Below are 15,296 nucleotides of genomic sequence, written 5' to 3'. Positions count from 1 at the left end.
CTGTCTAACTGTTTCTTAAACAATGGGATAGTCCCAGCCTCAACTACCTTGTCTGGCAGCTTGTTCCATACACCCACCACCCTTTGTGTGAAAAAGTTATCACTCGGAATTGTATTAAATCTTTTCCCCCTCACCTTGAACCTATGTCCTCTGGTCCTCGATTCCCCTTATCTGGGCAAGAGACTCTGTGCATCTACCCGATCTATTCCTCTCATGATTTTGTACACGTCTATAAGATCACCCCTCATCCTCCTGCGCTCTATGAAATAGAGACTTAGCCTACTCAACGTCTCCCTATAGCTCACACCCTCTAGTCCTGGCAACATCCTCGTAAATCTTTTCTGAACCTTTTCGAGCTTGACAATATCTTTCCTATAACATGGTGCCCAGAACTAAACACAATATTCTAAATGCGGTCTCACCAACGTGTTATACAACTGCAACATGACCTCCCAACTTGTATACTCAATACTCTGACTGATGAAGGCCAAAGTGCCAAAAGCCTTCTTGGCCACCCTATCCACCTGCGACTCAACCTTCGAGGAACCATGCACCTGCATTCCTAGATCCCTCTGCTCTACAACACTACCCAAAGGCCTACCATTTACTGTGTAGGTCCTGCCCTTGTTCGACGTCCCAAAATGCAACACCTCACACTTCTCTGTATTAAATTTCATCAACCATTCTTCCACCCACCTGGCCAATTGGTGTTCTACGTACAGTAAATAGCAACAATAAGACGGAGTCTGAAGTAGGGTCCCAACCCAAAATGTACCCAACCTTTTTATCCATAGATGCTCTCCAAGTTACTCCAACTGAGTTACTCCAGCACTTTGTGTCTATCTTTAATAGCAGTAACAGCCTACGGATATACAGATGTTTCACAGTAGTTCAAAAAATTGCCACTGGGCAAAGAAATTTCTCCCCTTCACCCTAAAGGAACTTCTCCCCTTCACTCTAAAGGAACGTCCTTTAATTCTGAGCCTATGACCTCTGTTCCTGGACTCTGCCACCAGTGGAAACACCCTCTCCACATCCACTCTATCCAGGCCTTTCGCTATTCAGTGAGTTTCAATGAGGTCCCTCCTCATCCTTCTAAACTCCAGCGAGTACAGGCCCAGTGCCGTCAAACGCTCATCATACGTTAACCCACTCGTAACTAGGATCATTCTCTTAAACGTCCTCTGGACCCTCTACAACGCCAGCATATCCTTCCTCAGATATGGGCCAGCATGTTGGTCAGCATAGGCGAGTTGGGCCGAAGGGCATGTTTTCACGCTCTACACTCTATCTGACCCCAAACGTTCTTTCAATGAAACTTCCGAGACGCCTTTCCCCTCAGAATAGACCAACGATAAATTTACCAAACTTAAAAACGCTTTATTGCCTTTGATGATCAAATATACAGACAGCAAAACTAGATTAACAAAAATATATAAAATAATTTTCACACGCTTAACAAAATAAACATCTACATGAAAAAAATACTTAAATTAATAGAGCTTTCAAATGATTAATTTCTCAGAATACGGTAAAGGCCCCAAGGGGGTCTTAATGTTGCCATGGAAACCAAGGGACCAGCTGCAGATTCGCATTGTTCTCGGTGAAACTCTGCAAAGATGGAAGCAGGTTATTTACAGAGTGACTTTATCAGACGGCATGGTACAGATAAGATGCACTGAGTTCTCAACATACTGAGTCTGAAGAAGGGTCTCGACCCGAAATGTCACCCATTCCTTCAATCCAGAGATGCTGCCTGTCCCGCTGAGTTACTCCAGCTTTTTGTGTCTATCTTCACTGAGTGCGACCTCTCCTGAAATCCCGCCCACTCCAATACCAAGGTTGATGAGTCCCCTCCGGTATTTTATTCCAATTTTGATAACGCACCCTATTTCTCAAGGATTGAGTGTTTAGTTTTAGTTCAGAGATACAGGGCTGAAACAGGCCCTTCGGCCCACCGTCCGTGCCGACTGGCGATCCCCGTTCACTCACACTATCCTGCACACACTAGGGACAATTTACAATTTTTACCGAAGCCAATTAACCTACAAACCTGTACGTCATTGGAGTGTGGGAGGAAAACAGTAAACCTGGAGCAAACCCACGCAGGTCACGGGGAGAACGTAAAACTACGTACACACAGCATCTGTAGTCAGGATCGAACCCGGGACTCTGGCGCTGTGAGGCAGCAACTCCCGCACTGCGTGACTGTGTGGTAAACATTGCCTGCCCTTGGCGATCGATTGAGATCAGAATCTTTATTGTGCAATGGGTTCTGGCCTGAGGAACTGATGCTCTTTGTAAGAGTCTATGACTCCATGACCTGCCCTTCAATTGACCAACGGTGAAGAAATGGTGACACAAGTAACTGTAGATCAGTGGTTCCCAACCTTTTATTGGCCATGCCCCACCTAATCACCTCTAAAATCCTTATGGGCCCCCCACCCATGTGGTGATATATAATTCTTATAATTTAAAAAGTGAACCGTTTCAGCTGATGAAGCTTAAAACGCCAATACCTTGGTTTAAAATAGCTTCAAAAGAACATGGCTTCCATGAAAAAGAAAAATGAAATAAACAAAAGACAGTTAAAGTTCTGAGCAAGAAATTACAAAAAAATTGTAAAAAAAATAAAACGAAAATTTGGACCCAGACCTCCTCAGTCGCGCTCAATTGCCCCCCTTAAAAATCAAATTGCCCCCCTGTGGGGCGTACGCCCCACGTTGGGAACCACTGCTGTAGATGCTGGAATATTGAGTTAAACACAAAGTGCCGGAGCAACTCAGCAGGTCTGACAGCATCTGGGGAAGGAATGCTTATACATACATATACATAGATACATAGACAATAGGTGCAGGGGTCAGCCATTCGGTACTTCGAGCCAGCACCGCCATTCAATGTGATCATGGCTGATCATCCCCAATCAGTACCCCGTTCCTGCCTTCTCCCCATATCCCTTGATTCCTCTAGCCCAAAGAGCCCTATCTAACGCTCATTTGAATGCATCCAGTGAAACGGCCTCCACTGCCTTCTGAGGCAGAGAATTCCACAAATTCACAACCTTCTGGGAGAAAACGTTTAGAGATACAGCGCAGAAACAGGACCTTCGGCCCACCGAGTCCGCACCGACCAGCAATCTCCGCACACTAATGCCGCACACACTGGGGAGAATTTACATTTATACCAACCCAATTAACCTACAAACCTGGACGTCTTTGGAGTGCGGGAGGAAACCGAAGATCTCGGAGAAAACCCTAGAGAACGAGAGAACGTACAGACAGCATCCGTAGTTTCTGATCCAACCCAGGTCTCCGACGCTGCAAGCGCTGTAAGGCAGCAACCCTACTGCTGCGGACACCTAGAATGGACAGATGACTTTTCAGGTCGGGACTGTTATTGAAAGGAATGGTTTGGACCATGGTTGCTTTAGCCCCACTCCTCTTCTAATTCAAGATTTGGGTGTTACTAACTTTATAGGCCCCAGACTATGGCCTGTGAAATTTCCTGTTTCAATATTAGAGGACGTATCACTGTCTAGGGTCACACGTCAGTGAAAGCAGGCTAGCATCGTGGCCTGGAACACCAATGGTTAAGGTGTATACAATTATGGGAGGCACGTTAAAGCTAGATAATCAGCACCTTTTGATCTCAGGATGGAAATGTCAAAGACTGGGCAGCACTCGAGCTACTGTCTTACAGCGCCAGAGAACCGGGTTCGATCCTGACCACGGGTGCTGTCTGTACGGAGTTTGCACGTTCTCCCTGTGACCATGTGCATTTTCCCCCGGGTGCTCCGGTTTCCTCCCACACTCCAAAGACATGCAGGTTTGTAGGTTAATTGGCTTTGGTAAAAATTGTAAGTGATCCCTAATGTGTGTAGGGCTAGTGCATGGACATCGCTGGTCGGGGTGGACTCGGTTGGGCCGAAGGTCCTGTTTCCGAGCTTTAGTGTATCTCTAAACTAAACTAAGGATGTTCGGGAACTGGAGAAGGTGATAACACAATCCAGTGGTTTTTGTGGTGATAGAACGTTGACCAACAGAGGCCAAGAACAGGCCGTTCGGCCCACGATGTCCGTGCCGGACAGGATCCCCATCATGTGCGACTTGTTGGTTCTGTCTAATTCCAAATCATGAATCAAATTTAGATCGCGCAGTTGCCATGGTGAGGTTTGAGTTCAGGTCTCTGGGTTGCTAATGTTGGATACTGTACCTGACCTTCTGTGCCAACTCCCAACAGAAATGCCAGAGAAATGCTTGGGCCTTTTAAAAAGTGGCTCCGAATGCAGGAAGCTCTCACGTGATCTATTTTTGCCCGTAACTAATCTTCCAGTGATGAGGGATTCACATTTGGTTTGTCATCTATTATGGTGGCGCAGCACCTTACCGCGTCAGAGACCCGAGTTCGATCCTGACCACGGGTGCTGTCTGTGCGGAGTTTGCACGTTCTCCGTGCGACCGCGTTGGTTTTCTCCGGGTGCCACAGTTTCCTCCCACACATCAAAGAGGTACAGGTCTGTAGGTTAATTGTCTTGTTATAATTGTAAATTGTCCCTAGTGTGTGTTAGGACAGTGTTACTGTGCAGGGATCGCTGGGTGACGTGCAGGTTTGAAGGCTAATTAGCCCTCGTTAAATTGTCCCTAGTGTGTCTGGGGCGGATGGGAAAGTGGGGTAACGTGGAACTGGGGTGAACGGGTGATGGATAATCGGCATGGACTATGTGGGCCGAAGGGCCAGTTTCTGTGCTGTGCCTCTCAATCAATCAATGAAAGGTTCAAGAAGGAACTGCAGATGCTGGAAAATGACGAATTGTAATGTTTATGTTGGCCTAAAATAGGACACCTTGATAGTGTCTTCTGTGATGTTCAATGGAAAGACTCTGAACTCTTGTAGGCAAAATTGCTGGAGAAACTCAGCGGGTGCGGCAGCATCTATGGAGCGAAGGAAATAGGCAACGTTTCGGGACGAAACGTTGCCTATTTCCTTCGCTCCATAGACCCGATCAATGAAAGGGATGGGCGTCTTCCAGGGTTGATGGCAGGAGGTGAGAAGGTTGACGTACCTGCCCGCGGCCGATGTCCTGAAAGGCGGCTGCCAGCTCACTGGCGCCATTCACTGCCGTGCCGCCGAGATAGACCGGGCACTGGGCTGGCGGTCCCTGGGCGTTGGGGCACCAGCCCTGTGGGCCTCCCGCCCGGCACGGCCCCCCGCCCACCGCGGGCATCTGCTCGCCCAGGGCCAGCACGTCCGTCAGGTGGGCGATGTAGCGGATGGTCAGCCGCAGGGTCTCCAGCTTGGTCAGGCTCTGGGCGGCCGGGGCCACGGACGGGGGGAGGTAGGTCCGCAGGTTGTGGAGGGCTTTGGCCAGGCCCCTCATCCGCAGCTTCTCCCTCTCGCTGGCGCTCTGCCTCTCCCTGCCCAGGTGGCGCGAGCGGCCCTTCCTCGCCTGCTGCCCACTCTCGCCCTTCTCCTCCGGGCGACCTTTAGCCTGGCACGGGTCGTCGGGGGCGCAGCGGGGGGACGCCATGGGAGACACTGACGAGTCGCTGGAACGGTTCGTCTCCGAGCTGGTGCTGTTCCAGCCGTTCCCTGAACAGAGAGAGCTGCAGTCTAACGCTGCCCCGAAACCCGAGGATGTCACGTATCTCTGGGCCAGAGCCGCTTGTGTTGCCACCTCCATGGTGTTTATCTGCAGAGGCCTTCTCCTCTCCTCTCCTCCTCTCCCTCTCTCCTCTCCTCTCCTCTCCTCTCCTCTCCGCTCCTCTCCTCTCCTCTCCTCTCCTCTCCTCTCCTCTCCTCTCCTCTCCTCTCCTCTCCTCTCCTCTCCTCTCCTCTCCTCTCCTCTCCTCTCCTCTCCTCTCTCTCCTCTCCTCTCCTCTCCCTCTCCTCTCCCTCTCCTCTCCTCTCCTCTCTCTCCTCTCCTCTCCCTCTCCTCTCCTCTCCTCTCCTCTCCTCTCCACTCCTCCTCTCCTCTCCTCTCTTCCCCTATCCTCTCCTCTCCTCTCTCTCTCTTCTCTCCGCTCAGATCCCCTCTCCTATCCTCTCCTATCCTCTCCTCTTCTCTCCTCTCCCTCTCCTCTCCTCTCCTCTCTCCCTCCTCTCCTCTCCTCTCCTCTCCTCTCCTCTCCTCTCCTCCTCTCCTCTCCTCTCCCCTCTCCTCTCCTCTCTCTCCTCTCCTCTCCTCTCCCTCTCCTCTCCTCTCCTCTCCTCCTCTCCTCTCTCCTCTCCTCTCCGCGGTTGACCGATGTAACTCCTAGAGAGAGGCCCGCGGGATTGTCGAATCCAGAGACGTGATGATGGAACAGGAGCAGCCGTCTGTTTCTGGGGCGTTTGAACGGATTCCTCTCCTTGCCGCACGTGGACCGGCGGTGCGAGCCTCCCTGCGAAAGGAATAAACAATAAACACAAGGCCAGGGCAGGCAATTTAACTTTGCAAGGACAACGAGCTGCTTTACCTCGATAACCAGAGAGCCGTGGAGAATCCGTGATAGCGGCTGCTTACTTAATATGCTCTGATAGAGTGTGCGGTTCGGATGAAGTGCCATCTGTCACACTTGGGAAGTGTGGAAGAATCAATGTTAGAGAGAGAGAGAGGGGAGTGAGAGAGGGAGAGAGAGAGAGAGAGGGAGGGAGACTGAGAGGGAGAGAGAGAGGGGAGTGAAAGAGGGAGAGAGAGAGGGAGAGGGAAGGAGAGAGGGGTTGGGGGGTTGCCGAGATCTTTCACTGACAGGATTTGGCTCTGATGTTAGAAATATTATTTTCAGCCACCAGCTGTGTGTGTCCTAAACTGGCATTGATGCTAAAGATCACCTTTCATTGTGCATGTGTGCTGGGAGAGGGAGAGAGAGAGAGAGGGAGGGAGAGAGAGGGGGAGGGAGAGGGAGAGGGAGAGAGGGAGAGGGAGAGGGAGAGAGAGAGAGAGAGAGGGAGGGAGAGAGAGGGAGAGGGAGAGAGAGAGAGAGAGAGGGAGAGAGAGAGAGGGAGGGAGAGGGAGAGAGGGAACCAGTCTGTCACAGTCTTTTAACCCTTTCCAGGTCTGCGCTGGAGAAAACATTCTGCATGATTTATCCGTGACTAGCGGTTGGCACCGAGCCCTGGTCCTCATCTCATTCCCCCATCCTCACGTGGCCCACTCAGCCTGATCATCATCCAGCCATTCCAGTGAGGTTTTGTGTGTATGCGCATGTGTGCATGCATTTGTGTGTGTGTGTGTGTGTATGTATGCATGCGTGTTGTGCATGCATGCATGTGTGCGTGCATGCACATCCATGCATGTGTGACTGTGTGTTCGTGCATTTGTGTGTGCGTGCGTGAATGTATGTATATGTGCATGCAGGCATGTGCGTGTGTGTCCGCACATTTGTGTTTGTGTTGTGCATGTGTGGGTGTATACATGCATGTTTGTGTGTGTGCGTGCAATTGTGTGTGTGTGGATGTATGTATGTGTGTGTGTACATGTTCATGTGTGTCATGTGTGTGTGCATTTGTGTGTATGTGCATGCATGCATGTGTGTGTGCGTGTGTTGGTGCATGTGTGTGTTTGTGCATGCACGCATGTGTGTGTGTGTGCATTTGTTTGTATGTGTGTGTACATGTGAGTGTGTGTGTATGTATCTATGTGCCTATATATGTGCACAGGTGCACCTGTGTTTGTATATGTCACTGTGTGTGCCTTTGAGCGTGTGTGTGTATGAGTGCATTTACTTTAGTTTAGAGATACAACATGGAAACAGGCCCTTTGGTTCACACTGGTTCTATGCCCATCTCACTTTCTCGCCCACTCCCTAGACACCAGGGGCGATTTACAGAGGCCGATTAACTCACAAACCCGTACCACTTTAGAATGTGGGAAGAAACCAAAGTAAACCTGCGTGGTGGCCGGCAGAACGTGCAAACTCCACACACACAGCAGCCGGGGTCAGGATTGTACCTGAGCCTCAGTTGATGTTGAGTAGCAGCTCTACCTGCTGCACCATTGTGCCGCGTTCAGTTTCAGATTCGGATTTGTTTATTCTCACATTTCCCACGCCTACCCAGTTTCTCAACATTTCAACTCCCCCTCCCATTCCCACACGGACCTTTATGTCCTGGGCCTCCTCCATTGTCAGAGTGAGGCCCAGTACAAATTGGAGGAACAGCATCTCATATTTCGCTTGGGCAGCTTACACCCCAGCGGTATGAACATTGACTTCTCTAACTTCAAGTAACCCTTGCTTTCCCTCTCTCTCCATCCCCACCCCTCACCAGTCTTACTGTCTCTGACCACATCACAAAGAATGGTGGTGCTGGCTCGAAGGGCCGAATGGCGTCCTCCTGCACCCATTTTCTATGTTGCTATGTTTCTATGTTACATTCTATCTCTGTCCCGCCCATTCACCTGACATCTGTCTGAAGAAACATAGAAACATAGAAATTAGGTGCAGGAGTAGGCCATTCGGCCCTTCGAGCCTGCACCGCCATTCAATATGATCATGGCTGATCATCCAACTCAGTATCCCGTACCTGCCCTCTCTCCATACCCCCTGATCCCCTTGGCCACAAGGGCCACATCCAACTCCCTCTTAAATATAGCCAATGAACTGGCCTCAACTACCCTCTGTGGCAGAGAGTTCCAGAGATTCACCACTCTCTGTGTGAAAAAAGTTATCCTCATCTCGGTTTTAAAGGATTTCCCCCTTATCCTTAAGCTGTGACCCCTTGTCCTGGACTTCCCCAACATCGGGAACAATCTTCCTGCATCTAGCCTGTCCAACCCCTTAAGAATTTTGTAAGTTTCTATAAGTTCCCCTCTCAATCTCCTAAATTCTAGAGAGTATAAACCAAGTCTATCCAGTCTTTCTTCATAAGACAGTCCTGACATCCCAGGAATCAGTCTGGTGAACCTTCTCTGCACTCCCTCTATGGCAATAATGTACTTCCTCAGATTTGGAGACCAAAACTGCGCGCAATACTCCAGGTGTGGTCTCACCAAGACCCTGTACAACTGCAGTAGAACCTCCCTGCTCCTATACTCAAATCCTCTTGCTATGAAAGCCAACATACCATTCGCTTTCTTTACTGCCTGCTGCACCTGCATGCCTACCTTCAATGACTGGTGTACCATGACACCCAGGTCTCGCTGCATCTCCCCCTTTCCCAATCGGCCACCATTTAGATAATAGTCTGCTTTCCCGTTTTTGCCACCAAAATGGATAACCTCACATTTATCCACATTATACTGCATCTGCCAAACATTTGCCCACTCACCCAGCCTATCCAAGTCACCTTGCAGTCTCCTAGCATCCTCCTCACACCTAACATTGCCCCCCAGCTTAGTGTCATCCGCAAACTTGGAGATATTGCCTTCAATTCCCTCATCCAGATCATTAATATATATTGTAAATAGCTGGGGTCCCAGTACTGAGCCTTGCGGGACCCCACTAGTCACTGCCTGCCATTGTGAAAAGGACCCGTTTACTCCTACTCTTTGCTTCCTGTTTGCCAGCCAGTTCTCTATCCACATCAATACTGAACCCCCAATGCCGTGTGTTTTAAGGGTCTCGACCAAAAACGCCACCCATTCCTTCTCTCCAGCGATGCTGCCTGTCCCGCTGAGTTACTCCAGCATTTTGTGTCTATCTTTTAGTTTATTGTCACAGACACCAGGGTGCAATGAAGCTCGAGTAGAGAGCGACCACGAAAATGATGGATATAACAGAAAATACAATGGCAAATGCAGACGTTGAGCGGTGCTGGCTAGAAGGGCCGAATGGCCTACTCCTGCACCTATTTTCTATTGTCTATTGTCTATTATCTGTAGCAGAGGGAAAGCAATAAAGAACAATAATGGAAAAGCTAAAAGAGTTTGAGTTGGTGCAGTGCTTCTGGGTAGGGTGTGGGAACGAGGGCTGAGTAGGAAGGAACTGACGATGCTGGTTTCAACCAAAGATGCTGGAGTAACTCAGCGCGTCATGGGGCATCTCTGCAGAGAAAGGATGGGTGACGTTTCAGGTCACCCCCAGTCTGAAGAAGGATCCCGATCCGAAACATCACCCATCCTTTTTCCCCAGAGATGCTACCTGACCCACTGAGTTACTCCAGCACCCTATGTCTATTGATGGATCAATTGAAGAGTCATATAATCATAGAGTGATACACCGTGGAAACAGGCCCGTCAGCCCAATTTGCCCACACCGGACAACAATGTCCCAGCTACACTAGTCCCGTCTGCCTGCGCTTGGTCCATATCCCTCCAAGCCTGTCCTATCCATGTACCTGCCTAACTGTTTCTTAAACAATGGGATAGTCCTGCCTCAACTACCTCCTCTGGCAGCTTGTTCCATACACCCACCATCCTTTGCGTGAAAAAGTTACCCCTCAGATTCCCATTAAATCTTTTCCCCTTCACCTTGAACCCATGTCCTCTGGTCCTCAATTCCCCTACTCTGGGCAAGAGATTCTGTGCATCTACCCGATCTATTCCTCTCATGATTTTGTACATCTCTATAAGATCAGGTGAATACATGAGGAATATGATAGTTGTGGGGAAGAAGCTGTCCTTAAGCCTGGATGTCCAAGCTTTCCAGGTCCTGTATCTTATCCCAGAGGGAGAAGAGAAAAGGGAATGTCACTGATGATACTTCTGAACCCACCACGAGCAACCTGTGTAGGAAGGAACTGTAGATGTTGGTTTAAACCGAAAATAGACACAAAAAGCTGGAGCAACTTGGGCAGCATCTCCGGAGAGAAGGAATGGGTGACGTTTCGGGTCGAGACCCTTCTTCAGACTCAATGATGGACTGGGCTGTGTTCACCACTCTCTGCAGGTTCAGGGGACAAGAGCAGAGTACCTGCCGAGCTGGCCGAGGTGCATCCTGTCAAAATCAGTCTGAATAAGGGTTTCGTCCCGAAACGTTGCCTATTTCCTTCGCTCCATAGATGCTGCTGCACCCGCTGAGTTTCTCCAGCATTTTAGTCTACCTTCGATTTTCCAGCATCTGCAGTTCCTTCTTAAACAAAATACTTAGCGATACGGGGAGGGGGTGGGGAGGGGGCGGGGAGGGGGTGGGGAGGGGGAATGAGAGATCCTGGGAATTAGGCATAAGGTAAAGAAGTGTGAAGACCCACACCTCCAGGTTCAGGGATAGTTTCTTCCCAGCTGTTATCGGGCAACTGAATCATCCTACCACAGCCAGAGAGCAGTGCTGAACTACTATCTACCTCATTGGTAACCTCGGACTATCCTTGATTGGACTTTGCTGGCTTTATCTTGCATTAAACGTTATTCCCTTATTATGTATCAGTACACTCGATTGTATGCAATAGCTCGATTGTAATCATGTTTTGTCTTTCCGCTAACTGATTAGCTCGCAACAAAAGCGTTGCACTGTACCTCGTCACACGTGACAATAAACACAATTGAACAGAACTGAACTGATTTTCACCTGTGCGATCACGCCTCCCGTGGGCCCCGACACTGAGACAAAATTTCAATCACCCATTTAATGCCAAAACTGCCGCCCTGTTCTCAGTGCATTATCTTCCCCATGGGTTGACACAAAATGCTGGAGTAACTCAGCACGCCAGGCAGCATCTCTGGAGGGAAGGAATGGGTGACGTTTCGGGTCAAGACCCTGTCTAAACGTTTCTTAAACATTGCTATTGTACTTGCCTCAACTACCTACTGTGACAGCTAGTTCCATACATCCACCACCCTTTGCATAAAGAGGTTGCTCCTCAGGTTTCCATTAAAGCATTTCCCCTTCACCTTCAACCGATGTTCTCAGCCTCTCGATTCCAAATTTCAACTGCGACCACACTTTCATTCAATTTCTGAAATAGAGCGTAGAACATGGAACAGTACAATCCAGGATCAATGTCTGTGCCTAACATGGTGCCAAGTTAAACTGATGTCCTGTACCTGCATATGATCCATATCCCTCTATCCCCAGCATATCCCTGTGCCTATCTAAAACCCTTTAAGATCCCCCGATGGTATCTTCCTCCACCAGCATTCCCGGCAGCTTGTTCCAGACACCCATCCCTATCTGTGTAAAAAAACCTGTCCCCCACATCTTTAAACTTTGCCTCTTGTCTCACCTCAAAGATTTGATATAAAAGGTTCTGTCAACCTTATCTATGCCTCTCATATTTTAGTTTAGTTTGCTTTTGAGATACAACACGGAAACAGGCCCTTCAGACTTTGCCAACCAACGATTCTTGTACACTAGCACTGTCCTACTCACACATTCCACCGGGTGGCGCCATCAGCGATGGCCGCCTCGCCAACGGTCTGTCTGTCTTTTCGCCTTTTTTGTTATTTTTAGTGTGTTTTAAAAGTTTGTATTAATGCTCTCTGGTTTGTTTTATGTGGGGGGTGGGGGAGGGGGTCAGGGGGAAACATTTTTTCAATCTCTTACCTTGCCGGAGATGCGATTGTTTTCCGGATCGTATCTCCGATCTCTCTGCGGCCCAACATCGTGGAGCTGGCGGCCTTGCTCGGGAATGACTTTGAGCCCCACCGCGGGGCCATGGACTTGCCATCGGAGCCTGCGACCCCTTGACTGGGATCGACACTCCAACCGCGGCCTGAGGATTTCAACATGGAAGAGCTCGCAGTGTCGGGTAGAGGCTGATGACGGGAAGCTCCAAGCTGCAGGAGGTTCAACTAGCCCCGACCTGAGGTCCGATCGCCCGGCGTGGGGATCTGAGATCCCCCTGATGCAGGAGCTTGATCGCCCCAACGCGGATGGCCCGACCGATGGCTATGGAAGCCAAGATAGTCCCGTCAACAGAAGGCTCGAATCCCCCGACCACGGGAGAACAAAGAAGGGAAGAAAACTGAACTTTATTTTCGCCCTCCATCACAGTGAGGAATGTGGAGGAGTCACTGTGGTGGATGTTTATGTTAAAGTGTTTTTTGTGTGTCTTATTGGTTTTTATTGGTATGACTGTATGGCAAATCAAATTCCTCATATGTTGCAAAACACACTTGGCTAATAAAGTATGATTATGATTACGACTAAGGACAATTTACAATTTTTGCTGAAGCAAATTAACCTACAAACCTGTACGTCTTTGAAGAGTGTGGGAGCACCCGGAGAAAACCCACGTCGGTCACGGGATGAACGTACAAACTCCATACAGACAGCACCTGTAGTCAGATTTGAACCCAGGTGTCTTGCGTTGGAAGGCAGCAACTCTACCGCTGTGCCACCTCTACTTAGCTTTTGTTGCTCCCGAGAAAATGAGTGTGTAAATATTATTTTGATGCGTAATGCCCCTGTCCCACTTAGGAAACCTGCATGGAAACCTCTGGAGACTTTGCACCCCACCCAAGGTTTCCGTGCGGTTCCCGGAGGTTTTAGTCAGTCTCCCTACCTGCTTCCACTACCTGCAACCTCCGGCAACCACCTGCAACCTACGGGCAAACCGCACGGAAACCTTGGGTGGGGCGCAAAGTCTCCAGAGGTTTCCGTTCAGGTTTCCTAAGTGGGACAGGGGCATAACACTGTGAATAATGTGGTGCTGGCTTGGTGCCTGTGTTGTGCAAGGGACATCACTGTGGCAAAGCACCCTAGGATGCAGAGTGACATAATCCCATGGCGACGTGAGATGGTGAGGAACTGACTCTATGTAACGTGGGTGGGGTTGAATTCCCAACGTGTTGCTGGGAGCTGGAATCACTTCACACGGCAGCAGCTGAAATGCCAAGCGTCACCCCTGCAAGTGCCACAGTTTCACACCTACAGCACCAGGAGACCATGTTTGTGCAGAGTGCTGTGACCCAGGGAATAATCGCTGATTGGAAGTGCCATTGATTTTCACAACTTAAATCTCTGGAGATCTTCCCTCGGATACGGAGATGTCTCCACTTTCCCAATGGTGGAGCCAAGGTAAAATACATGGGAGGGAAGCAAATCTTGCTTTTCACACCACCATCCCTGTGAATGCCCGTGGCTTTACAACCTGTAAAATACTTTTGGAATGTTATTTTCAAATGCATTCTGGAAAATATATTCCCTGAAATAGCAGTGTTACAATAACCAGTTCACCAGGCGTTTTCATAAGTTCATAAATTCATAACTTCTGGGAGCAGAATGATGCCATTCGGCCCATCTCCCACTCCGCCATGCAATCATATCTGATTGATCAGCCATGATTACATTGAATGGCAGTGCAGGCATGAAGGGGCAAATGGCCTACTCCTGCACCTATTGTCTATTGTCTAAAAAATTACCTGAAAGACATTTGAACATGCAAGCACATGGGACATGCAGCTGTGCATGCAACCGTGCAGCCTGGCTACAGTATTGCAGTAATGCACCAGCACAGATATATGTGCGCAAACCTTTGGACAAACATGGAAGCCTCTGATGAAGAATCGACAATGTTACCAGCTGCGTTACAGCTGCATTTTAGGTGTTGGCCAGTGGATCAATGTGAGCGGGAAATGCAAAGCTGTGGAAAGGTTAGGGTCGGGGTTGAGACTGGGGGCAACATTTATAATTCTAACATATAATGTTATTATAATAGTGCAGTCATGGGAGGTGCTGGATAGAAAGAGCAGAGGGGAGATAACCAATATGGGAAGTAAACAAGTATCAGAGAACAGTAGGGGGGGAGGGATAGAAGCGTGGTGCTGGGAAAGGGAGGGAATGGGAAAACCAAGATAGTTTATTGTCATGTGTCCCAGATATCACAATGAAATTCTTACATTTGCTGCAGCACAACAGAATATTGTAGTCATAAATACAAATCCGATCAGTGTGTTCATATACCATAGAATATATATGTATATACACAACAGTAAACAGATGAAGTGCAATAGGTTGTTATAGTTCATAGTTTGTTTGAAGTTGAGTTTAATAGACTGATGGATGTGGGGAAGAAGCTGTTCCTGAACCTGGATGTTGCAGTCTTCAGGCTCCTGTACCTTCTACCCGATGTCAGCGGAGAGATGAGTGTGTGGCCAGGATGGTGTGTGTCCTTGATGATGCTGCCAGACTTTTTGAGGCAGCGACTGCGATAGATCCCCTCGACGGTGGGGAGGTCAGAGCCGATGATGGACTGGGCAGTGGTTACGACTTTTTGCAGACTTTTCATCACCTGGGCTCTCAGGTTTCCGAACCAAGCCACGATGCAACCGGTCAGCATGCTCTCTACTGTGCACCTGTAGAAGTTCGAGAGAGTCCTCCTTGACATACCGACTCTCTGTAGTCTTCTCAGGGAGTAGAGGCGCTGATGTGCTTTCTTTATAATTGCATCAGTGTGCTGGGATCAGGAGATATCTTCGGAAATCTGAACGCCCAGGAAAT

The 15,296-nt window shown here is 49.1% G+C and overlaps 1 protein-coding gene across 1 annotated transcript; it reads right to left on the bottom strand.

Moving 5' to 3' along the window:
* Nucleotides 1-961: 961 nt before the first annotated feature.
* Nucleotides 962-5,719, bottom strand: LOC129712772 (mesoderm posterior protein 1-like). The gene is made up of 2 exons (XM_055661495.1): nt 5,063-5,719; nt 962-1,611 (listed from the first exon to the last, which is right to left on the bottom strand). Exons 1-2 carry the CDS (start codon nt 5,678-5,680, stop codon nt 1,552-1,554), a joined length of 678 nt encoding a protein of 225 aa, XP_055517470.1. The 5' UTR covers nt 5,681-5,719; the 3' UTR covers nt 962-1,551.
* Nucleotides 5,720-15,296: the final 9,577 nt, after the last annotated feature.

This window comes from Leucoraja erinacea, chromosome 33 (assembly GCF_028641065.1).
Source record: "Leucoraja erinacea ecotype New England chromosome 33, Leri_hhj_1, whole genome shotgun sequence".
NCBI classification, from domain to species: domain Eukaryota; kingdom Metazoa; phylum Chordata; class Chondrichthyes; order Rajiformes; family Rajidae; genus Leucoraja; species Leucoraja erinaceus.
The sequence above is the reverse complement of the archived record's forward strand: the minus strand, read 5'-3'. Positions and strand labels throughout refer to the sequence as shown.

Excerpts from the sequence above, each read along its gene's own strand:
- LOC129712772 (XM_055661495.1), bottom strand. The coding sequence starts at position 5,680 with ATGGAGGTGGCAACACAAGCGGCTCTGGCCCAGAGATACGTGACATCC. Across the intron at positions 1,612-5,062 it reads AGGACATCGGCCGCGGGCAG|AGTTTCACCGAGAACAATGC; the intron begins GTACGTCAACCT and ends CCATCTTTGCAG.